Source organism: Saccopteryx leptura, chromosome 5, assembly GCF_036850995.1.
Source record: "Saccopteryx leptura isolate mSacLep1 chromosome 5, mSacLep1_pri_phased_curated, whole genome shotgun sequence".
NCBI lineage: Eukaryota > Metazoa > Chordata > Mammalia > Chiroptera > Emballonuridae > Saccopteryx > Saccopteryx leptura.
Genome location: NC_089507.1, coordinates 13,208,244 through 13,232,735, shown reverse-complemented (window position 1 = coordinate 13,232,735; position 24,492 = coordinate 13,208,244). Strand labels below are relative to the sequence as shown.

The 24,492-nt window shown below is 38.9% G+C and overlaps 1 protein-coding gene across 5 annotated transcripts in view; it reads left to right on the top strand.

Moving 5' to 3' along the window:
- KCNIP4 (potassium voltage-gated channel interacting protein 4) overlaps positions 1 to 24,492 on the top strand; it is a 1,008,442-nt gene that overhangs the window by 980,787 nt on the left and 3,163 nt on the right. For all 5 annotated transcript variants that reach the window (XM_066385214.1, XM_066385215.1, XM_066385219.1 and 2 more), the window contains 4 exons: positions 2,797 to 2,867; positions 19,624 to 19,731; positions 22,250 to 22,354; positions 23,353 to 23,415. In XM_066385214.1, coding sequence (XP_066241311.1) covers positions 2,797 to 2,867; positions 19,624 to 19,731; positions 22,250 to 22,354; positions 23,353 to 23,415 — 347 coding nt within the window. The remainder of the gene's footprint in view (positions 1 to 2,796; positions 2,868 to 19,623; positions 19,732 to 22,249; positions 22,355 to 23,352; positions 23,416 to 24,492) is intronic.

The window sequence follows — 24,492 nt, the reverse complement described above, 5'->3', positions numbered from 1 at the left end:
CCCAGCTGCAAATTTTCAACTTCAAAGGTAAAATGATAAGAAACTGAGGCAATCTCAGCTTAGTAAACTCAGTAACAAATTTTGTTATATGTAAGGACGTGTGAACAAAGAGGATCATCAGGTCACATGGGGGGGAGACAGATTACTGTTATATATTTTGAGCCCTGAATTGTACTTGAATCTAAATAGAATCCAGGATACCAGTTATTCAACCTTTTAGCAAATATTTACTGAGTATGTAAAAAGAACACATTTAGATGGAACCAGACCATTGAAATTTATGTGGACAGGAAACTTTTCAGGTGAAAATATATTACATCTGTAAAAAAAAATTTATCGCCTGTATTTAAGGTAGTTGACATAAGAATGGCTTGTCTATGGAAGAAGAAGAAGAATATCTAACATTCACTGAACCTTTAATGTGTGCCTAGGACTGGTCTCTGCACCTTGCAGATAGTATCTGATTTAATCTTTTCGTGATGACCCTATGAAATGCATACTGTTTTCATTTTATAAGAAACTGAGTCACAGAGAGGTGAAACAACTTGTCCAACTTTACGTAGTTAATATTTGATAGAGCTGAGATTCAAGTTCAGGCGGTCTGACTTCACTACGCTATTAACAACTGCTCCCCATACAGAATGCTAGGGCTGGGAAACTGGCTTAACTTCCAGGAGAATTGCCAAGGTCCATTTAAGAGAACAGGAAGTCCTCCGAACCGTATTAGGGCAAGTCTCAACCGTATTGAGACTATACGTTCCTTTTGCCAAACTTTAAAGTTAGAGCAGCTCCATTTTAGCAGAATGGCAATTTTTTATTCCCATGTTTGTTAAATTTTTAAAAATTATCAACATGATTTGTTCTGAGCCATTATTCATAGTGAATTCTGCTTACTAAAGTAAAAGCATTCACCCTGATTGTATAAATAGGGTAACAAAGAGCCTACTTGATGAAGCTCATTATAAAATATGCAAAAATATTTTTTTTTCTCCCTGAAAATAATTTAAACATACCACCTGTCAGCTCATATCTCCATAGGGCACTAAATAGTTCCAGAACTCTGGGTAAGAGTATTGTTGAAAGCAAAACAACTTTGTGAATAAAAATAAGCGGCCAATTCTTGATAACTGTGAAATGGAACTTCTCAACAATTGCTTTAATTTGGTTGCAATTAAATCCCTGATTTCTTCTTGCATATTCAAGGCATTTCTTCTTGAAAAAATTAATACTTGGTGGACATCCACTCTAGATATAACAACTTTATATATTATTGAGACCCAATTGTAGTACCCATTTAGTTCATTGAAAACAGTGTTAACGATTCATATGTTTTAAAATAAGCAATTCCTCAGGTCATATTTAACAGTAAGAGGTGAAAGAAAACACCACCATCATTTTGAGAAACCGAGTGTACAATCTACCTGGTGAGATATATGGCCTTCAATATTGTTAACCACTGGGCTAAAACATTTAGGAAAAATAATTCATAAGTAGGCCATGGACACTTGGGAACTAGAAAAGAAGTTTATATGACCTCTGACCTTCCTTATTTGAGGAGGACAATTCTCTACTCCTGCTACTATGACTCAGTTTTTTGACAACCTTTAGAAAGCAATTCATAAAGTAAAAGGTGAATAGAACTTTTGTTAAAATTCCAATAAAAGTAAAGGTTAAAAGTTACAAAGTAGAAATGGATTTCCAACCGAAGATAAAAGGCTTTCACCAATGAGCTAAAAGGTTACATTTTTTTTTTTTTGTTAATATAAAAAAAAAATGCTTACGCTAAAAGGCTAAAACCCAGGAGATGAAACATTTAAAATAATCAAGTAGAGCTGATCAAGGGTCAAGCAAAGAAGCACTTAAAATTGAAAGCTGTGCAGTAAGAAAAGAAAAACAATAATAAGAAGTATTTACTTTTAAAATGAAAAAGCCAAAAATTCAGAGAGTGAGGAGACAAAGGAGAAACAGGAGAAGAGGAAGGAAGGAAGAATTAGAGAGTAAAAACCCACTAAGGAGAAGTGTTGGATTTCAGACTACTTAGCGTTCTTAGGCAGCACTGGGGACAGAGAGCCTTCATAACTGTCTATCATTATTCAGAGCCTCAAATCCCACCAGGACCCAGGCAGGGCAGTGGCTTCCTGTGGCTTGCAACCGGCATCTTTTAAGATCACACAATCCTCTTCTAAGGAGGGCACACACACTTCCCAAGTCACTGCTGTGTCACCTTTACTGGCTGCGGGGCTAGCCTGGATTTTTAGTCAGAAAGACCCAAGTTATGTCCCACTCCACTCCTTACTGACTGTATGATTTTGGACAGGTTTCTCAACCTCTCTGAGTCTCAGTAGCTTATCTAAACTGTAAAATTGATGAACAACAATAATAATGGCAATTCATCTCTGTTTCGTTAGTAATGTTTCTATTATTTTACTTCTAACAATAGTCCCTGCTAAGCACTAAGCATTTCTCGTTGGGTCTCACTTAATTCTCCCAATCAGATATGGTACCATTACTCACCCCAGAGTCAGAAACATCACCCAACACTCCCATGTGTCTAGAACATTTCCAGAAAGAAAGTTACAGAGATAATCTGTCGTGAGTGGACTGTATGTAGGCAGCTCACTCCTGTGAATCTAAAATCACAGTCCTCTACCAAAAGGAGAGGCCAGCTGGTGGGAAAGCACAAGTTAAAGGAGAGAGAGTAAACTGTCCCCACTTGGACTTGGACTTGGACATGCCGAGTTCTTACCGAGGATGTTGAAATGCTGACTTACTGATATCTCCTTCTCAACATTTCAGACTCAACAACATATGCACATTTTCTGTTCAATGCGTTTGACACAGATCACAATGGAGCTGTGAGTTTTGAGGTAAGTCTGAGACTTTCTCTTTAATGTGACTTGACTTTAGATACTGAAAGGGATTTAGTTTTTTTAGTTAGAAAATTTGAGCTTGATGTTTAAACTTTTATTTTCTTTTGGAGCTTTTACTTTTTGTATTATTATTATGGTAAGAACACTCAACATGAGATCTACCCTTTTAACAAGTGTACAGGACATTACTGCTGACCACAAGTGCGAGGTGGTACAGCAGATCTCTAGAGCTCAGTGATCTTGCTTGACTGAAATGTTTTATGCCCATTGGTAATAGCTCTCCAGTTACCCTGCCCCATCCCCTGGCAATCAGCATTCCACTCTAATTTATGAATCTGACTACTGTAAATACTTCACATAAGTGGAAGCATGCAGTATTCATGTTTCTATGATGGCTAATTTCATTTAGTGTGATGTCCTCAACGTCCATTCATGTTGTTGCATATTGAAGAATCTTGTTTTTCTTTTTAAGGGTGAATAGTATTCCATTATATGTATGTACCACATTTTCTTTATCCGTTCATCTATCCATGGACATTTAGTTGCTTCCATGTCTTGGCTAATGTGAATAGAGCTGTAATGAACATGAAAGGGCTAATGTCTTTGAGATCCCAATTTCAATTATTTTGGATAAATATTAGGAAGTAGGAATGCTGGATCATATGATAGTTCTAGTTTTAACTTTTCTGAAGAACTTCTGTACTGTTTTCCACTGTGGCTGCCCCATTCTGCATTCCCACCAACAGTGTGCGAGCTTTTCAAATCCTCATTATCCTTGTGAACACATCATCTTTCAGTTTTTGATAATAGACATCCTGACAGGTGTGAGGTGATATCTTATTGTGATTTTAATTTGCATTTCCATTGATGATTAGTGACACTGAACATTTTTTCATATACCTGTTGTATATCTTCTTCAGAGAAATACATGCCTGTTCAAGTCCTCAGCCCATTTTTTAAATTGCCTTACTAGATTTCATTTTTACTATTGAGTTACAGGAGTTTCTTATATATTTTGGAGAGAACCCCTTATCAGATATATACTTTATAAATATTTTCTCCTTTTCTATAAGTTGCCTTTTTACTTTGTTGTTTTCTTTGCTACATAGAAACTTTTTAATTTAACATAATTTGACTTATTTATTTTTTTGGTTGCCTGTGCTTTTTGAGTCATACCTATGAAATCATTGCCAAGACCAGTGTCATGAAGTTTCCCCCCATGTTTACTTCGTAGAGTTTAATGGTTTCAGGTCCTAATCCATTAGAAATGATAATTGCGTATAGTATAAGGAAAAGATCAAATTCATCCTTTAGGGTCTGTATGTATATCCACTCTTCCTAACCCCAGCTGTTGAAGAGGCTATCTTTTCTCTTTCTCCATCGTGTATTTTTTTTTTTTTTTTGTATTTTTCTGAAGTTGGAAACGGGGATGCAGTCAACTCCCGTATGCGCCCGAATGGAATCCACCCGGCATACCCACCAGGGGGCGATGCTCTGCCCCTCCGGGGCGTCGCTCTGCCACAATCAGAGCCACTCTAGCGCCTGAGGCAGAGGCCACAGAGCCATCCTCAGCGCCCGGGCCATCTTTGCTCCAATGGAGCCTTGGCTGCAGGAGGGGAAGAGAGAGACAGAGAGGAAGGATAGGGGGAGGGGTGGAGAAGCAGATGGGCGCTTCTCCTGTGTGCCCTGACCGGGAATCGAACCAGGGACTCCTGCACACCAGGCCGATGCTCTACCACTGAGCCAACCAGCCAGGGCCCTCCATTGTGTATTCTTGATACTTTTATCAAAGATCAGTTGACTGTATATGCACAGATATATTTCTGAGTTCCCTATTCTATTCTACTGCTCTAGATGTCTGTCTTTATGCAAGTTCCATAATGTTTTGATTACTACAACTTTGTAATATATATACAATTTTTTTTAACAGAGACAGAGAGAGTCAGAGAGAGGGATAGATAGGGACAGACAGACAGGAACGGAGAGAGATGAGAAGCATCAATTTTTCGTTGTGGCTCCTTAGTTATTCAGTGATTGCTTTTTCATATGTACCTTGACCATGGGGCTACAGCAGGCCGAGTAACACCTTGCTCAAACCAGCAACCTTGGGTCCAAGCTGGTGAGCTTTGCTCAAACCAGGTAAACCTGCACTCAAGCTGGCGACCTCGGGGTCTCGAACCTGGATCCTTCACATCCCAGTTTGACGTTCTATTCACTGCGCCACCACCTGGTCAGGTTGTAATATATTTTTAAATAAGGAAGTGTGATGCCTCCAGCTTTGTTCTCTTTTTCAGGATTTATTTAGATATTTTTGTTCTTTTGTGGTTGCATATGAATTGTGCAATTGTCTTTTCTTTTTTTATAAAGAAATGCCATTAGAATTTTGATAGAGATTGTTTAATCTACAGATAGCTTTGGGTAGTATGGACATTTTAACAATTTTAATCCTTCTAATCCATTAACTTTCCATTTGTTTGTGTCTTCTTTAATTTTGTTCATCAGTGTTTTGTAGTTTTTGATATAAAAGTCTTTCACCTCCTCAGTTACATTTATTTCTAAGTAACTTATTCTATTCTTTTTGGTGCTATTGTAAATGGGATTGTGTTCCTAATTTTGTTTTAGATAGTTCATTGTTAGCGCATAGAAATGGGATTGATTTTCTTTGTGTTGCTTTTGTCTTTTACTATTTAATTGAATTTGTTTATTGGTTCTAGTGATTCTTTGGTGAACTCTTTCGGATTTTATATATATGAGATCGTGTTACCTGGTTTCCTTTTCCTGCCTAGTTCCTCTGGCTAGGACTTCCAGGACTATGTTGAAGAGAAGTGCCAAGAGTGGGTATCCTTGTCTGGCTCCTGATCTTAGAGGAAAGCTTTCCGTTGTTCACCATTTAGCATGATGTTAGCTGTGTTCTTTTGATATATGGTCTCTATTATGTCAAGGTACTTTTACTTTATTTCTAGTTTGTTGAGAGTTTTTATCATGGATTTGTGTTGAACTTTGTCAGAGGTTTTTTTTGTTTTGTTTTGTTTTTTTGCTGATCTTTTGGAATGAGCAGGTGTTTTTTATCTTTTACTTTGTTAATGTGGTATGTCACATTTATTGATTTTCATATGTTGAACTATCTCTTCATCCAGGAATAAATCATAGTTGGTCATGGTGTATAGTTCTTTTAATGTGCTATTGGATTTGGTTTGCTAGTATTTTGTTGAGGATTTTTTGCATCTATATTTATCAGGAATATATGCCTGCAGTCTTCTTTTCTTGTGATGTTGTTGTCTGGCTTTAATCCTATGCTGTTCTCATAGATGAGTTTGGAAGTATTCCTCACTCATCAGGTTCTTTTTGGAAGAGTTTGAAAATGATTGGTGTTAGTTCTTTAAATATTTGGCAGAAATCACCAGTGAAACCATCTGGTTCTAGGCTTCTCTTTGTTGGGAGGTTTTTGATTACTGATTCAATCTCCTAATTACAGGTCTGTGCAGACATCTTTTTTCTTTTTTTCTTCATGAGTCAGTCTTGATAAACTTATGTTTTTGGAAATTTACCTATTTTTTTCTAGGTTATCCAGACTGTTGGCATAGAATTGTTTGTACTAGTCTCTTATAATTTCTTTTTATTTCTGAAGCCTTAATTGTAACCTCTCCTCTTTCATTTATGATTTATTCATTTGAGCCTTCTATGTTTATTTTCTTAGTCTAGTGAAGGGTTTGTCAATTTTATTTATTTTTTCAAAGTATCAACTCAGTTTCATTGTTTGTTTGTTTTTCCATTCTTTTATTTTATTTCTCCTCTGATCTTTGTTATTTCTTCTTCTTTGGCTAATTTTAAGCTCAGTTTGTTCATTTGCTACCTCCTTGAGGTTTAAAATTACATTGCTTATTTGAGATATTTCTTCTTTTTTCATGTTGGTGTTGATTGCTATAAACTTCCCTCCTAGTACTGCTTGATAATATTTTAGCACACAAAAAATAAATAAATAAAAGTCCAAGAATGGATCCTTGCCTTTATTGTGTGTCACAAAGCTGTCCTTGTATTTCAGAAGAAGTACAAATTACAGCACACATTTAGTTTGCTTTCTTATATTATATACCTGTTCGTACAAGAAAAATACATTTTCCCAATTACATGCCGATAATCCCAGAAAGCAAACAATTGAACTATCCTGGAGGGCATCTACTATGGGTCAATGACTGTGGTAGGTCTTGGAAATACAGAGTGAAGTTAAAACCCTGCCTTCTAAAGCCCAGTAAGTGGGAGAGCAAAAAAGAAATGAAATCTAGCAGCATGCTGTATTCACCAGCCTCACAATTCTACGAGGAAATTTCTTTTCAAATTATGTGCTTTAAAGGAGCTGTATTTAATTTTGTTTATGAAATGCTATATATAAACATGAATAGGATGAAATATGTCTTGGATAGTCACAGAGCTAAATATATCTAATAATTTATATATTTTATTAGATAGTCTTAAAATATTTTATTTTATAGCCATATATAAAAGCTATTATTTCATATTTATATTTTATTTATATTATACAATATTTATATATTTAGCCATATGAATATTTAGAACACATTTAACATATTTCATTCTAATGTTTATATATAGTATTTCATGAACAAACTTGCATGGTATACCTATACATATAGTGATTACATTCATATGGTATATAGCATACATAGATAGTAGTATATTTAAGAGAGAAGAAACCAAATACTAACTGTGATCATCTGTGAACACTATTGCTTTGTTGTTAGGAAAACTTATGGGTTGAATGTATACTCACCTATTTTCTTATTATTCTCTATGGCCATGCCTGGTCTCTGGGAGAATATAGCTGTCTACTATTTCACTTTGTAATTAATTCCAGTTTTTTGTTGTTGTTTTTTTGTGACAGAGACAGAGAGAAGGACAGATAGGGACAGACAGATAGGAAGGGAGAGATGAGAAACATCAATACTTTGTTGAGGCACCTTAGTTGTCATTGACTGTTTTCTCATATGTGCCTTGACCGGGGGGCTACAGCAGACTGAGTGACCCCTTGCTCAAGCCAGTGACCTTGGGTTCAAGCTGGTGCTCAAACCAGATGAGCCCGCGCTCAAGCCAGCCACCTCGGGGTTTCGAACCTGGGTCTTCTGCGTCCCAGTCAGACGCTCCATCCACCGTGCTACCACCTGCTCAGGCTCCAGTTTTTCTTTTTAATATACATGTAATGTTGTGATTTATAAGAAATATATATTTGGTCTTCGTCCCTGGTCTCTTGCAAGGATCTGGATCTAAACATACATTTTCAAGTCACTGGAGCAACAACAGTATCTTTTGTTATGTTAATGAAGGGTTTTTTGTTTGCTTGTTTGTTTTTGGTTTTTGTTTTTGTTTTTACCAGCTTAAGGATGGAGGCTGGTTGCCCAAAATACCAACCATGTGATCAGAGGGTTAAAACTTTCAATCCCACCCCCTCACCTGTGTGGAGGGGAAAGGGGTTGGATGTTGAATTTGATCACCAAGGGCCTGATTTAATCAATCATTATGATATAATGAAGCCTCCATAAAAAACCCTAAAGGGCGAAGTTCAAAGAGCTGCCGGGTTGGTGGGCACAGGAGATCTGGGGAGAGAGGGGTGCTGGGAGAGGCTATGGCCCCTTCCCTTCCCACGTGCCTTGCCTGGCGCATCTATCTCTTCCACCAGGATGTTCCAGCAGTGTATCCTTTTATATCAACTGGCCACCTGGTAAGTAAAATGTTTCTCTGAGTTCTGTCGGCTGGTCTAGCACAGTAATAGAACCCCAACGGGCGACTGTTGGAACCTTCCAACTGTAGTCCAGCAGTCCGGAGCACAGGTGGCAACCGGGACCTGCACTTGACCTCTGAAGTGTGCGAGGAGGCCATCCTGTAGGGCCGAGCCTTTCGCCCTGCCATCTGGCTCTGCGTTTCCACCTCCAGGGTGAAAGTGTCATAACTGAGTTTAACCGCAGAACACCCGGCTGGTGTTAGAGAATTGCTTGGTCCTTCCCTCACCCCCCCCCCTCACCCCCACACATTGGAATCGGGTGCGATTCCACACTGTTAATATGGATAATGGAAAGAAGGTAATGTGGGGGTACACTCTCTGCAAGTAGGGGAGTGGTGAGTCTTACATGTCAGCAGCAGTCTCAGTGAATGTCACGATAAAGGAAAGCAGATAATGGGATGGGTTCGACAGAGAAAGGTCACGGTGGGGTCTTGGGGAGCCTGCCCGTGGACTTGCGTGACTAGGTCTGAAGGGCAAGCAGGAGCTGGGGGTGCAGCCGAGGCAGAGCAGAGTCAGTAGGGCCCGAGAAGGAGGAGGAAGCGTGTGTACACCCCCTACGATAGAACACACAGCGGGAGAGCCGTCGGGGAAGCCCAGCAGGAGGCAGAGGCCAGATCTGAGAGTCTGCAGCAGACACTGAGGAGGCGGGGCTGTGGTGCGGAGCGGGAATCCGTGCAGCGCTCCCAGCAGAGAACTTACGGGGTCAGGGGTGCATCTGTAGGGAAGGGAAGAGCAGCAGCTGGAGGTGGCCCAGTAGGAGGTATGGACTAAGAAGACCGCTGTGGTCAAGACCCGGGCAGTGGGCTCAAATGTGGTAGCAGCAGTTCGTGGAGGGACAGGGGGACATGTGAGTGTATAGGTTCCAGGCCCCCACGGCTAGCAGCTTACAGACACCCCATGATAATGTTGTATCGCTGTTTACTGCACTTTACCTAAAGATTAATTTCAGCACAGTCTTATTGTAGCTATTCTACAGAAGTCGGAGTTTCCTGTTCACCTAATGATATCTTTCATAGATATCATAGTTTGCAGAAAATGAGTAGGGCCCAAACTTCTAGTGATTTTCTTACATGAAATTACGTATGTGACAGAAACATATCATCAATTACCTATAGCACATTGTATCTAAGTTTACATGTAAATTTAGTCTGGTGTTCATTAACATGAGACCATGCATAACATTACTGTTATAATATCTATGCAAAATGCCAGTAATTACGATGAATGGCAGTTGTAATTTGGGAAATTAATTATAATGGCTATATACTGCAAGCAGGCTGGTAAATGTCTTTCTTTTAAAGGCAAACTAATGGCTAAATTAATGTGTTCTATTAAAATCAGATTTAACACTGGGCTATTGTAGTTAAGTTTCTAAAATTATTAGCTACCTGAGAAGTCTCTAGAAAACAGGAGTGATCAGGCAGTGAACATATTTTGAGTAGCAGTGGCACCCGAGAGGTACAGTGGAGACCGCTCTGACCCCACAGTAAAGGGGAACGGACTTTTCTACTCAATTTGCCTAGAGACTGAAGCGGACAGTGAATGAAACAGGAGGGGTCCTACAACCAGATACGACTGGATCTAAGCCCCACTTTGCACCCCAGTGACTGTGAGGCCCTCTGGACACCAGCATTCAGATCCGTAAACCACCATCATGCAAAGCTACTTCACAGGATAATGTAAAAACGAACAAGTAATGATGACAGTCCAGGGCTCGGCTCAAGACCTGGCACCACATATGTGCTTAATATTTATTAGACATTAACCAGGGCAGTCATTACAGGGAAGGGTTTTCAAACAGAGCCAGGGAGTAATGACATTGGGCATCTTATGTTAAAAAGCAAACTCATATCATTGAACATATTCAAGCAAAATCTAGGTGATTGCTCTGTCTGCGATGCTGTGAAAGATAGCTCTGTGTCGGACTTTATTATCAACAGTGACTATCTTTCAGTCACTGTACTACATGTTTAAAAATAACATTACCAAAAATATGCTGCTCACAAAAATTAGAGAATATTTCAAAATGAATATGAAGCTATAAAAAAAGCATTTGATTTTTTTTTATTAAACAAGAACATCGGAAAAGCAAATGACAAGTCAAAGAAAGTTGTTCCATTATGCAAATGAGATGCAAAACCAACTTTTATTTCATTGGTGAAAATGCACTCTACAGAAGGCTGAAAGTACTGGAGTATCTGCACGTTCCCTGATCCCCTAATTTTTGTGAGCAGTGTAATAGCCACACACAATAATACTAACTGATCCTTCTTTAACAATCATGAGCCAGGCCTTGTGCTGAGGGAACTACATATACTAACTTATTTAATCTTTCTAGGTACTATTACTTCCTCTTTTTAGCAAGGAATCACAGAGTAGTTAAGCAACCTGTCCAAGATCACACAGCTAGAAAGTAGGAGAACCAAGATTCAGTATCAGGTAGTCTGGCCCCAGAATGCACCTCTTAACAACTGTGCTAATCTGTCTGTGAGGTGTGTTGAAAGGTCTCTAGCCTGATCTGAAATGCAGGGCTAGCTGTGTGTTGTCATTCAGAGTCTTGCAGATTCAGAAAGGCAAGGCTGTGCATATACTCTGTATTTTTTATATCTCCAGCAGGGTCTGCAGCATGCTGCAATCAAATGTGTGATATGTGTGCAGCAAAAATATGATGAATGATGTATGTGGCAGAGCCTACTACTGATCCCCAACATCCATGTGCTCTGCTTTGTGATCACATGATGAGGCCATAATCCCAGCCCATCCTGCAGTTTGGTGGGCCGTGACTAAGGTTTTACCCAGGCGGTACGGGTGGAAGTGACCACATCTCCTCCCTCTCTGTTTCCATCTGTAGAGACTGTGAGGTCACATGTTTCAGTTAGCCTCACAACAAAGCAGAGGGAGCCTGGATCCCTGAATGACTGCATGGAAGAGAGCTCCCTCCCCACACACGTTTCCCTGTTTGTGAGTGACAAATAGCTTATATTGTACTTAGCCAATAGGATGTGCAAGTGTTGATACAGCTGTTAACCTCCTCTGATTAATGCAATAGAAGTAGACAGATTAGATGGTAGATAGACAGGTAGATAGATAGAGATAAGTAGAAATAGCTTCATGATAGTCCACTTCAGGTTTTGACACCAGATAAGTTGTGGCACCAAAATTTACCACCTCTCTCTGTCTTCACAACAGTATTTGTGCATGTGTGTGTGTGTGTGTGTGTGTGTGTTTTGTTGTTGTTGTTGTTTATAAAAATAATTTTGGATGGGGGTGATGAAGCAGGTAAAAAGAGAAGGACTTGTATTACTAGCCACATATGAGTGAGGAGGAACCCCAGACCTAGGAGGTTAAGTGACTTGTACAAAGTACAATCAATGGCAGAACCAGGACTGAACCCTAGCTTTTCCTAAGTCTCTAAAACCTATCATTTTAACTAGGGCTCAGCAAACTTTTCTGAAAGACTAAATATTTTTAACTTTGCCAGACATGTACTCTCTACTGTATCTACTCAGTTCTGCTGTTCTAGCACAAAGCAACCACAGACAAATTCTAAGTAAATGGACGTAGCTGTGTTCCAATAAAACTTTATTTACAAAGACAGGGGGTGGGTCAGATCCCTGGGCCATAGATTTGCAGTCCCCATTCTCCACCATGACAGCAGGCCTCCCACAAACGAGAGATCGAGCCATGTTTGCAAGATTATGTTTAAGATAAGCTTCTATAATTTAATTCCCGAGTATCATCACCAGCTTTTACAATTACCCCTGAGGAATCCATCCAATCCACAAATATCAGAGCATGGGCTTTGAGCCAGAAGTCTGGATTCAATTTCTGGTTCCACTGCTCACTGGCTACGTCCAGTGGTGGGATTCAAATAATTTAACAACTGGTTCTCTGCCCTAATGACCGTTTTAAGTATAAAAAAATATATACTGAAAGGGAGTTTACTATTTCCTGCATTAACAGTAAGAGAGGTACACAAAACTAGATATAATAAAGAGTTTTAAAATATTAGTGAAAACATATTAAATAATACTTGACAAAAAAACAATAAAACTGTTATTTAAGATATTTCTTGATTGGTGTCCTCACTTGCAATTTCTTTTCACCTGTGGACTGAATGAACATTACTACGGGTGCTTAGAATACGCTGTTGCTCAGGTGAACGATAAGAAAGAATAAGGAATGTAAATTTGTGATTTCCACATTGGGTGGCTGCCCAGGCGCCCCCCTTAGAGAGAACCCTGATTACAAGTCCCATTTTAACAACCGGTTTGCCAAACGCAACAAAAAGTAGGTATTGATTTAGCCGAACTGGTGTGGACCGGCTGAATCCCACCACCGGCTATGTCCATTGGCTCAGTCACGTATTTTCTCTGAGCCTCCATCTGTAATATAAAGACAACAAGACCTGTTCCCTATGATTGCCTGAGGCTAGCATGAAATAATAACATGGAAATTGCCTAACACAGGGCCCCACACACATCAAGAAACTGTAGTCGTTGTTGCTATTAAACTGCAGGGTTCCAGGGATCTTTAACCCAAGAATTCTACTTCTTTCCTAAGGAAATAAATCAAAGTAATGGGAAATAGAGAAAAATGTTTACCACAGCATCATTTATAATGAAGAAAAATGTTTATTCATTTATATATCCAGCAGTAGGAAGGAGGGAAGGACAGTTAAATAAATTACAATATATTAGTATGACAAAGCAGTGTTTCAGACTCCAGATTGCAACCATTAGTAGGTGATAAAATAAATTTAGAGATTAATTACAAGAATCTTTAAAATTTAATAGAAAAAATAGAAATAGAGTCATAACTTTAGTTTCTGTTGTATAATTTATGTACGTGTGTATGTGTGTGTGTGTTTGCAAGTGTGTACTAGGCTGCCTTCTAAAATGTAATTCTTAGTCTGGTTTTTAGTCTAAAAATGTTTAAGTGTTCAAAATCACGTAATCGTATTTTATTAGATTAAGCCATATAAAATTACTATACTTGACAAATATGGTCAAAAACATCAGCAATCTCATATGGTTCAATCTAATATGTAGTTATTTAAATGATGTTACAATATATTTTCAGTGATGTGGGGAAATGCTCATAATTTTAAGTGAAATATACAGAATTTTATATATGCCATGTGACCATTACTATAAATATATGCTAAGCTATGCATTAAAAAAGGAACGGAAATGTGAGTAGGTGATAGGGTTATTTGTTATTGCAATTTTCTCTAGTACAGTTTTCTATATTTTTACATAAATCTAGCATTATGTTTATGTATAGATTCATTATAATTTGTATTTATGATTTTGTTTAAAAACTCATTAACGTTTCATGGCCTCCAGTGAAATCAAACCAAAGAACTCTCTTCTAATTTAATTTGATATGGGTGTAATCACTTATCAAGATACTGAATAACTAAGTAGACAGCATTGTGTATCAATCAAGATAAGTACATTATGTCTTCTACATGATAAAAACCCAACTACCGATCTTGGAAGATATACCATATTTTTCGACCCATAAGACACACCTGACCATAAGACACACCTAGGGTTTTAAGGAGGAAAATAAGAAAAAAAAAATTCTGAACCAAATGGTGTGTTAAAGTATTTAATAAAATACCGTATTTTTCACTCCATAAGACACATGGGCATTTTCCCCTCCACTTTGGGGACAGGGGGAAGTGCATCTTATAGAGCAAAAAATATGAAACTTATTATTTTTTTAGACATGTTGATACCTTTTATTAGTTCCAAACAAAAGCAAAGTCCAGGTCATACCCAAAATTATCATTTCAAATACTTTAAATAGTAGCTTAATCAGTGCGGAAGTTCAACCCCAAACAGGAGAGGCCACACCAAAGCAAACTAATTACCTTAAAAAAAGTTTATGAAAATATATAAGCAAGCATAAAATAAGAAATATACTAAACACATGCATAACGTTCCCTACTGAATCCGCCACTACCTAGCTAAATTAAGCTCTTTATCCTTTGGCTGAGTCACTTAATGTTGTTTCCCCATCTGTAAATAGGACTGTTTTTGGCAAATACCCGAAATGCATGATTTTAAGCCATAATGCTCTTTGGCACGTGGGAGGCAGGAGGACTAATGTTCCTGCCTAGTAATGAGCACTAACTAACGCACTAAGAAAGGGCTTGTAGATCAATAACGAGGTTCTTACTAGGGAAGACTAGGTTGTTCTAAAGTCCTATGTCCTTGTCTTTCTTTTGCTTGATTATAAGAGAATAGAAACCAGAATTTGGTACCCACCTCCCTTATCATTTTTGCACAATATGCAGCATTCTCTCACAGATAAAACTAGGGTAACTGTGCAAATTACCTTTGAGATTTGTTTTGTTTTCTTTATTTAACTTTGCAACTCCTGCTTGGCAGATTTCAATCACCATTCAGAAAAGCATGGAGCAAAACCATAGAAGACACATTGATTTTCTCATTTTCTTCAGCACAAGAAAGCATTCCTTTTTGAATTAACTATTTATTGATATCATCCTGAAAGATGGTACATTATAAGGGAGAGGGGAACTCAAGGTTCATAGCTATTTTTTATTGTAAGTAGTTTCAGGTTACATAGTATTTAAGATGTGATTTAGATGTCAGTCAGCTTGTGAATGAGGATTTTTTTTGGGGGGAGGGTCACAAATAAAAGAAAATCATACACTAATAAAAACAATATGATAGCTCTATTGGCTCCCAGGAACAAGTCCAGACGTAGGGCTAGCTACAATCTAAGTGTCACAAGAAAATGCCAGCAGCTCCTGGGCTCTAGGCTTGATTGACTGACTGACTGATTGATTGATTGGTATTTCTGTGGAGCAGAGAAGGGACAGCATCTCTGTCCGCCATTCCTGGTGGGAGTCCTGAGAACCATTCAGATGTTGACTGGGCCCAGTCACACGCCAACCCCAGATCCAGCTGCACTGACCAAAGGGATTTCCTTACTCTTCCCATCACTAGAGCCAAAACTAGACTGCTTTCACAGGACTGGTCGGAGGAAATGAAGGTCTATTAGGAAGGCAAATGACAAAACTCTACACGTGGCTTTAAAAGCACTGGCTTTAAATCTTTCGCTGATGCTCTGGTCTGTTCTGTTCGGTGACGGGGGCCAGTGGTTCTCCAGGTGTGAGTCCAGGCCCAGGACTCTGTCAGAATGTAAAGTCTTTGTACCTTTTGACAAACTTCCAGTTATAAAATAAGTTAGTCATGGGGATGTAATGGACAGCATGACAACTCGGGTTAATGATACTGTGTTGTAAATTTGAAAAAAACACTCATTCATAAAAAAGTTAAACATAAAAAGCCCTTCCTTGAAAAATAGTAAATTCTTGGGCCCGCCTCCAGGCCTAACGAATCAGAAACTCTAGGGGTGGGCCCTGCAATCCGGGTTCCAGCAAGCCCGGTGGTGATTCTGGTGCGAATTAATTTCCAGAACCAGTAGTGTAAGCATGTCTTCAGAGACCTTGTATCCAGCACCACCTCCCTTTCAACTAAGGACATATAACGATTACCTTGTAATTTGAAGCGACATATATTAATAAAATAACCATCGACTGCATCTGGCTTTTCAAAATCGTCCAGCAATCTTTCTCTGATGAGCTAGCTTCCCTGACCACGCTCTGCCGTGACTATTTTATACCTTCCTACAAAGTCAAAGCTTAGAGTTTGCAAGTTGTGTACTGCACAACTCCACAGGGTGTCACTATCTCTCAGTGAAGGTATGTTATACATACCAGGTTTCTGTGTCCTGCGAGAGTTGTCCGGGAGCAGGCAGGGAAATCATCGGAGGAAGCTTCACCTTCCTGTAATTCGCCCAAGTCAGCTCTTGTTTTCTCGTGGCAGGGCTGCCCCCTCTTCTCTCCTCAGACCTCCAGTTCTGACACTTTCTTTCCGGCTGGTCCTTCACCCCCACACAGACATCCACAGAGCTATCAGAGGGGGACTCACTCGCCTTCCCACCTCTTGGGGCATCTGTACCAAGTTCTTCCTCCTGTGTCAGCTGAGGACATGGCTCTCCTTACTTCTCAGCTTGGACCACCCACCTGCATTTGGGTCCCTCCCATATTCTCAGGAGTATCTGTCTGTTTATACCTCCCCCACCCTTGCCCCCCATACACAATCTTTAGTGCTTCCCTCTTTCTAGATTCTTTCTTTCAGTATTCAAAGTGCTCACCTTCAAAAATCTCTTCTGTGACCCCATATTCTCCACCTATTGCGCTGTCCCTGGATGTACACGCACAGGCACGGTGGGTGAGCTTTCTGCATACAGTTCCCATCACTCTTCTCTCCCTCGGCTCCTCGGACGCTTCTCCCATTGGCCCCGTGTTGCTGACCCAGTGAATGCAGGACCCTCAGTAGCATCTTGTGTTGATACAAATAACCCCTTCTTCATGGAATGCTCTCTTCTCTTGACTTGTCTCTTCCTACTCAATATCTCAAGTCTTTGTGGCCTTCTCTTGATTCCTATTTTTCTCTTACTCTATATACTATACCCTGAATATAGATGGGAAGTAAAGTAGGTATAGTGATCCGATTGTAGAAGCACCATTTGTTGGAAAAAACTGTTCTTTCCCTGTTACATGGTCTTGGCATCCTTGTTGGACATCACTGCCCATGGATGTGTGCATCTCTGGATTTTCAAGTTTCCTGCATTGGTTTATATGTATATATGTATCCTTATGCTAGTGCCACACTATACTGCTTTGTAGTGAGTTTTGAAATTGGAAAGTTTGAGTTCTCCAACTTTGTTTTTCTTTTCCAATATTGGTTTGACTATTTGGGGCCCCTTGAAAGTCCATATGAATTTGAAGATTGGCTTCTCCATTTTTGCAAAGAAAGTAAATGGTTATTCTTGATAAATTTTTTTAATTATGTGAGAATTTTATACTTCCTTACCATAATAAAAATCAGTATCATACTCAATGTAAAAGCCCTAGAAATAGCCTCATTAAATTCAGTAACAAAATAAGGATGTCTACTATTATTGTAATTATGTAATGTTTGGGAAGTATTATTCAATACATTTGGAAAAGAAGTTAATTAAAAACATAAAAATTAGAAAGAAGAGGTAAAATTAACCCCATTTGTAGCTAATGTGATCACATACATGAAAAACCCAGGAGAATCAATTTAAAAACTATCATATACAAAAGGGACACTCAGTTAGTTGGTAACATACAAAATTATTATAACAGAAATCAATAGCTTTCATATGCACTGTAGAAACAAAATTTAGAATATATAATGGAAGAAAATGCCTCATTTACAACAGCAACAGAAGGCCTAAAATATCTAGAAATAAATATAATTTTAAAGTATCAACAAACACTCTAGAAAAAAAAGATCTAGAACTTACCAGAGTTTGGTATGCTGAGTAACGGGCCCCCAAAGATGTCCACAGTCTAGTTCCTGGAGCTTGCAGCTATGTTACCTTATAGGGTAAAAGAGGGTTTGCAGATGTGACTAAAGTTCCTGAGATGGGGAATTCACCCTGGATTATTTGGATGGGCTCCATGTAATTACAAGGGTCCTTATCAGAGAGAGACAGATTAGAGTAAGGAAGAGAAGCCATGACAACAGGAGCAGAGGTTGGAGTAATGAGCTTTATGGGTGGAGGAAGAGGCCACAAGCCAAGCAACGCAGATGCCTCTGGAAGCTGGCGAAGGCCGGGGAGCATATTCTCTCTTTAGATCTCCTGAAGGAAGGTAGCTGTGCCCCCATCTTGATTTCAGCCCAGTAAAACCCATTTTAAATTTCTGACCTCTGAAACTGTAAGATAATAAATATGAATTATACCACTAAATTTGTGGTAATTTGTTATAGCAGCAACAATAGGAAACCAATACCCTCAGTGACAAAAATGACCTGAAGAAGGGAAAGGAACTCTCAGCCTTGAGTACGAAGACTCCTCACAGGCTCTTGTCAAATCTTCCAAACTTGATCTGAAAATTTACTTCCTACCTATATATCATATATGCCCAACTTTAAGAAGTTGATGCTATAATCTCCATTTTACAGATGTGAAAGTTGAGGCAATGGGCTGTTGTCTGAGAACACAAAGCTATCAAGTGACATAGCTGGAATTTGAATTCAGATGGTCTGGCTTCCAGCTCCATGCTTTTTTTTTTTGCTTTTTTTTTGTGACAGAGAGAGGGACAGATAAGGATGGACATACAGGCACGGAGAGAGATGATAAGCACCAATTCTTCATTGCAGCACCTTAGTTGATTGCTCTCTCACATGTGCCTTGACCGGGGGGGCCACAGCAGACTGAGTGACCCCTTGCTCAAGCCAGCGAACTTGGGCTCAAGCTGGTGAGCCTTGCTCAAACCAGATGAGCCCGCGCTCAAGCTGGTGACCTCAGGGTTTTGAACTTGGGTCCTCTGCATCCCAGTCCGATGCTCTATCCACTGCGCCACCGCCTGGTCAGGCCGCTCCATGCTCTTAACCGCTGCCCACATGCACATTATAACTTGATTTCTAAGTAAAGTTAAATTTGGTCCTTATTTTAAAGACAGTGCTCATGTCTTGGAAACAAATCTTTTCATGGGAAGGGTATTATGTGTTTGAATTCTGACAGGTGCAGTGTTATTAAACAGTTCTTTTGGGTAGAATTGCACGCCCTTGCATTGGAAAGCCTGCACCACGTGCAGCATGCATCTTGCTCTTTGTGTCTATCCTGGTACAACTTCCAATCCCCAAGTTGATCATGTTGCAGTTTCCAGTTGAGAATGTTAACTCTAAGGTGTGGTTTATGCTCACAAAGAACTCTGAAAGACAGGTAAGCAAGATCACACGAACAGTGTTGCTAAATAAATGATTCGATTCCAGAGGGTAGCAGCCCTCGCTTCCATCATTTAAGGGAGAATTTTACCTGAACTTTTAACTTACTTTTTTAGAAATGTCATATCAAACTGTGTTTTTAATTTCTTTTTAGGACTTCATCAACGGTCTTTCCATTTTGCTCCGGGGGACAGTACAAGAAAAACTCAACTGGGCATTTAATTTGTATGACATCAATAAAGATGGCTATATCACTAAAGAAGTAAGAAATACCTCAGCAACAGCTATCTGTTGGGACAGTTTTTCATTTTTTTAAACTTCAAAATGTTAAACATTTGCATTATTAATTTGAAAATCACATTTTCGGGAAACCTAAAATATTTTATGTAGTGGTAGAGAAATAGTCTAACAAAAAAAGTCTGGCATGGATAGAAATAGTTTATGGTGAATCTGCAAAGTAGGTATAAAACATGTAAGGATTATACTCTTGTTTCCTAATGGCGTTTAGTAAACACTATGAATGAAATATAGACTGTGGTTAAAATCAAATAGAAAGAAAATGTATCTTAACCACATTACAATATTTGGCCTGTGACCTTTTCCCCAGCTCATATAATGTGATCCATATGAAAACAGATGCAATTTTAAAGTCATATAGGTTGTGTAGTAACCTGAAATGTGTGGAAAATGACCTCGTGGAATTGTGGGGCTCCCCCTGTAAATACTTCTAGGCAGGTTGTGTAAGAAAGAAGGCCCACAAACCAAATAAGATATTCGTATCAAATGGTTCATTAAACCAATTCAAACACAATGAGAAGAAAGGGAAAAGGGGTGGGGTAAGTTAAATTAATTTTTTATTTTATTTATTCATTTTAGAGAGGAGAGAGAGAGGGAGAGAGAAATAGAGAGAGAGAAGAGAGAGACAGGGGGAAGGAGCTGGAAGCATCAACTCCCATATGTGCCTTGACCAGGCAAGCCCAGGGTTTCGAACTGGCGACCTCAGCATTTCCAGGTCGACGCTTTATCCACTGCGCTACCACAGGTCTGGCATGTTAAATTTAGGATAAGGCACAGGCGAGATTGAAGGATCGCATCACCTGAATCCTGGGAGGGCTCAATATTTTTATGTCCTTTCTCTCTACCTCACTGGCTTTCCTCAGAGGTGAGTTTTGAGCAAGAGTCCCCTCAAATAAAAGGAATCCTGGACTGGTGACATGAGATTGCTCTATTGAAAACAGAGGGACAGCTATTAGCCTGGCCCACGGCCATGAGTTTTCTTTGTGTTTCTTTTTTTTTTTTTAATTTATTTATTAAATTTAATTCAGTGACATTGATAAATCAGGGTACATATGTTGAGAGAAAACATCTCTAGATTATTTTGACATTTGATTGTGCTGTATACCCCTCCCCCAAAGTTAAATTGTCTTCTGTCACCTTCTATCTGGTTTTCTTTGTGCCCCTCCCCTCCCCCAACCCCTCTCTCCTTCTTCACCCCATCCCCCCTCCCCCCACCCCCCACCCCTGTTGCCATCACATTCTTGTTCATGTCTCTGAGTCTCATTTTTATGTCCCTTCTATGTATGGATTCATATAGTTCTTAGTTTTTTTTTCTGATTTACTTATTTCACTTCGTATAATGTTATCAAGGTCCATCCATGTTAATGTAAATGATGACATCGGATCTTTGTGTTTCTTGAGCAGAGGACACATAGGGCCAGAATGTTTCTCACCGATAGGTAGCTTATTTAAGACTTAAGACTGATGAATATTAATTTTTGTCTATATTGAGTATATCCTGAGTAATTGCTGCCTCTGGTATATATGTTGTGCAATAAGCAGTTAGTACTCAGATGCCTCAGGAATATTAGGTATCTCTTGTTCCTTCCGTTCCTTTCTATCTCTTTCTATGTTTTACACAAACATGCTGTTCATTCTACTCACACTTAACACATCTCAGAATGTGTTTGCCTATGGCAAACAAAACTCTTGCTACTTATCTAAACTCAAAACATCTTTAATGTTTGATTTTGTTTTCACCTATAATTTGTAAACTACAGACTAATTTGTCATTTATAATGGAATTGAATACTCTCAAAAGTAAATGTATATTACATTTATATTATTAACTTACTGCAGATCCTTTTATGTGGAAAATTTAATATGGAGGAGACAAATGTGAAATAATAAAGCTGAATGTCTAAGTAATTAGATATTATTTTCACTAAGATTGAAAATAAGTAAAAAATTAGATTTTGTTTTAATAAAATAATAATGAAATTTCAAAGTGTTTCCCAAAGTCATAATATTTTAACTAATCTACATGTGTGATTTCGTTAGTTAAAGCCATAGTAGGGAGAAAAATAAAAATATTTGAATTAGCTTTGAGACTTAGTTTAATTCTTATGATGTAGTTACTATTTATTTGCAATAATCAAATTGACAACATGTAAGATCTATAATAACTCAATAAACCAAATGTAATTTCTGTGATGTCTATGAAAATCAAACACTAAGTCAGACTATTTCTTTCTGATCATGCTCGATATGTGGAAATTTACTTCATTTTGAAACCAAGATCAGAAATAATTCTTACATTCTGATTCTGCTTCTTTTAGAGGACAAGGTTGTTGGCTTTTCCTCACAACCAACAGGCATTTAATAAAAAATAAATTAAAAAAATCAGAAGTTTGTAACTGGGTAGAAGTTATGTGTTAAAATTTCTCAGGGTGATTTTCTCACACATTACTTGCAACCTCATGTGAGTGCCTTTGGCTTTTCAGGAAATGCTTGATATAATGAAAGCAATCTATGACATGATGGGCAAATGCACATATCCTGTCCTCAAAGAAGACGCTCCCAGACAACACGTGGAAACATTTTTCCAGGTAGGAATGAAAATAGAAGTCAGAGAGGAAAAATTAAGAGGAAATTTTCTGTTTTCTAAGTACCATGATGATTCAAAAGAATGTAAAGGAAAAGATATTTCCTAAAAGGAACAAAACAATAAATATTCACCATTCTACCAATTTAATAATTTTGGTTTTGAATTTATAATAATGTTGATAACTACACTTACTGAAAATTTACGATACCCTAAATAGAACACCAAGCAGTTGCCATGTTTCCTTTTTTTTTTTTTTTTTTTCATTTAGTTCTCAAAAGAACCCTGTGAGGTTATGAATCCTCATTAGCCTCATGTTACAGAAAACAAAGGCTCTGAAAGTTTCAGCAAACTACCCGAGCTCTGGCATAGCTAGAGGGCAGAATTTTACCCAGATCCGTGTCTCTATCTTCACCATATTCACCTGATGAGGGTCAGCCCTCAGCCAGATGGTGATTCCTATCCAGCTGATTCCTATTAGGAATTTCTAGTTCCTGTGCTTTTTTTAAGAGAGAGAGAGGGGGATAGATAGGGACAGACAGAGAGAGCTGAGAAGCATCAACTCGTTGTTGTGGCATATTAGTTGTTCAACTGATTGATTTCTCCTATGTGCCTTGACCTGGGGGCTGCAGTCCAGCCGCTTGCTCAAGCCGGCGACCTTGGGCTTCAAGCCAGCCACCGTGGGGGCATGTCTATGATCCCATTCTCAAGCAGGTTGGACCACACGCTAAAGCCAGCAACCTAGGGTTCGAACCTGGGTTCCCAGTGTCTCAGGCTGACTCTGGCCACTGCGCCACCGCCTGTCAGGCACTAGTTCCTGTTCTTAAGCAGGTTCTTCCCATTAAACAAGCAATGGGCTTGCTTGCTTCTTTTTCTTTTTCTTTCTTTTTTTTTTTTTTTTTTTTTTTTTTTTTTTAATCAGCTTCAGCTCATTCAGGTCAGGTGCAAGGATATTGCGGGGTAAGTCTGAAAAAAGCTTTTTGTTCTTTTCTTCCTAAACAGAAAATGGACAAAAATAAAGATGGAGTTGTTACTATAGATGAGTTCATCGAGAGTTGCCAAAAAGTAAGTAACAGTAGTGAAGGAACCATCCTTTTTGCTATCAGAGCAGCCAGACTGAGTATTGCCAGCCAGCCGCCCTGACGTGAGCAAAGCTAATGGCCGTGTGTCTAAGTTTACCGCTTTAACATCGCGGAGATAAGCCCACCACTCTGAAACAATTACCAATTTCTAAATTCAGTTAGTCAGCATTTGTAGAGTGCCTACAGCTATGTAGGTAAGCCCTGGAAATGCAAGCGTTGCACACAGAGTTTTTGTCCCCTAAATCCTTGAGAGAATAAAACACGTGAGATTTAAGTCGCTCTTTGCCTCGACGTAGCCTATAACGTGTATATTGTGTACCTGGTACAGCTAAGTACTCATCACTGGCCAAGCTTATAGCCGATTTCTAAGAGAACCATCATTGCTTTAATGAATGTGGACAAGAAATGGCTTTTTGGCTGAAGCAGTAATGGTCTTCAGTCACAAAAAAATAAAGAACAGTAAATGCTTTCAGGGGAGAGATCCAGCCAGTTCTCTGTCACCTGGCGGGGGAGCAGCTTTAGTTTACCTAGATTTATTTGACTTGATGTGTGGCTAGAACCACGATTAAGAATTGAAAAATAAATGTAGACAGAAAAGTTTGTTGGTGCTTTGGCTATGCTCCTATTTATAAATTGATATGCTTCCCCTTTCCTCGTGCCTGCTCGTTTCCAAAGTGCTAGTTGGCACCGGTGGTCTCTGAGAGAATTAATTTGATGGCATCTACCTGCTTACTGCCGCTGTTGTGACTGGGCTTCTAGGAGTGGGATTCATCATTAGTTCAGCTGCCCTTACCATTACTAGAAAAAGCTCCCTGTGCCCTTCGCATGCCGTCTCCAAGTTCCCGTGTTATCCCCAAAGTCTGTCCCTTATGTTCCTAATGAATATGCTAAACCGAACAAGGCCACCTAGCAATGGTTTTCTGCAAACCAGTTCTTTCTCTGGCATTGAGACCATTCATTTTTGTTTTCAAGATTTCATTTACTGATTTTAGAGTAGAGGAGAGAGAGAAAGAGGGAAGAGCGCAAAGCATCAACTTGTAGTAGTTATTTCTCGTATGTG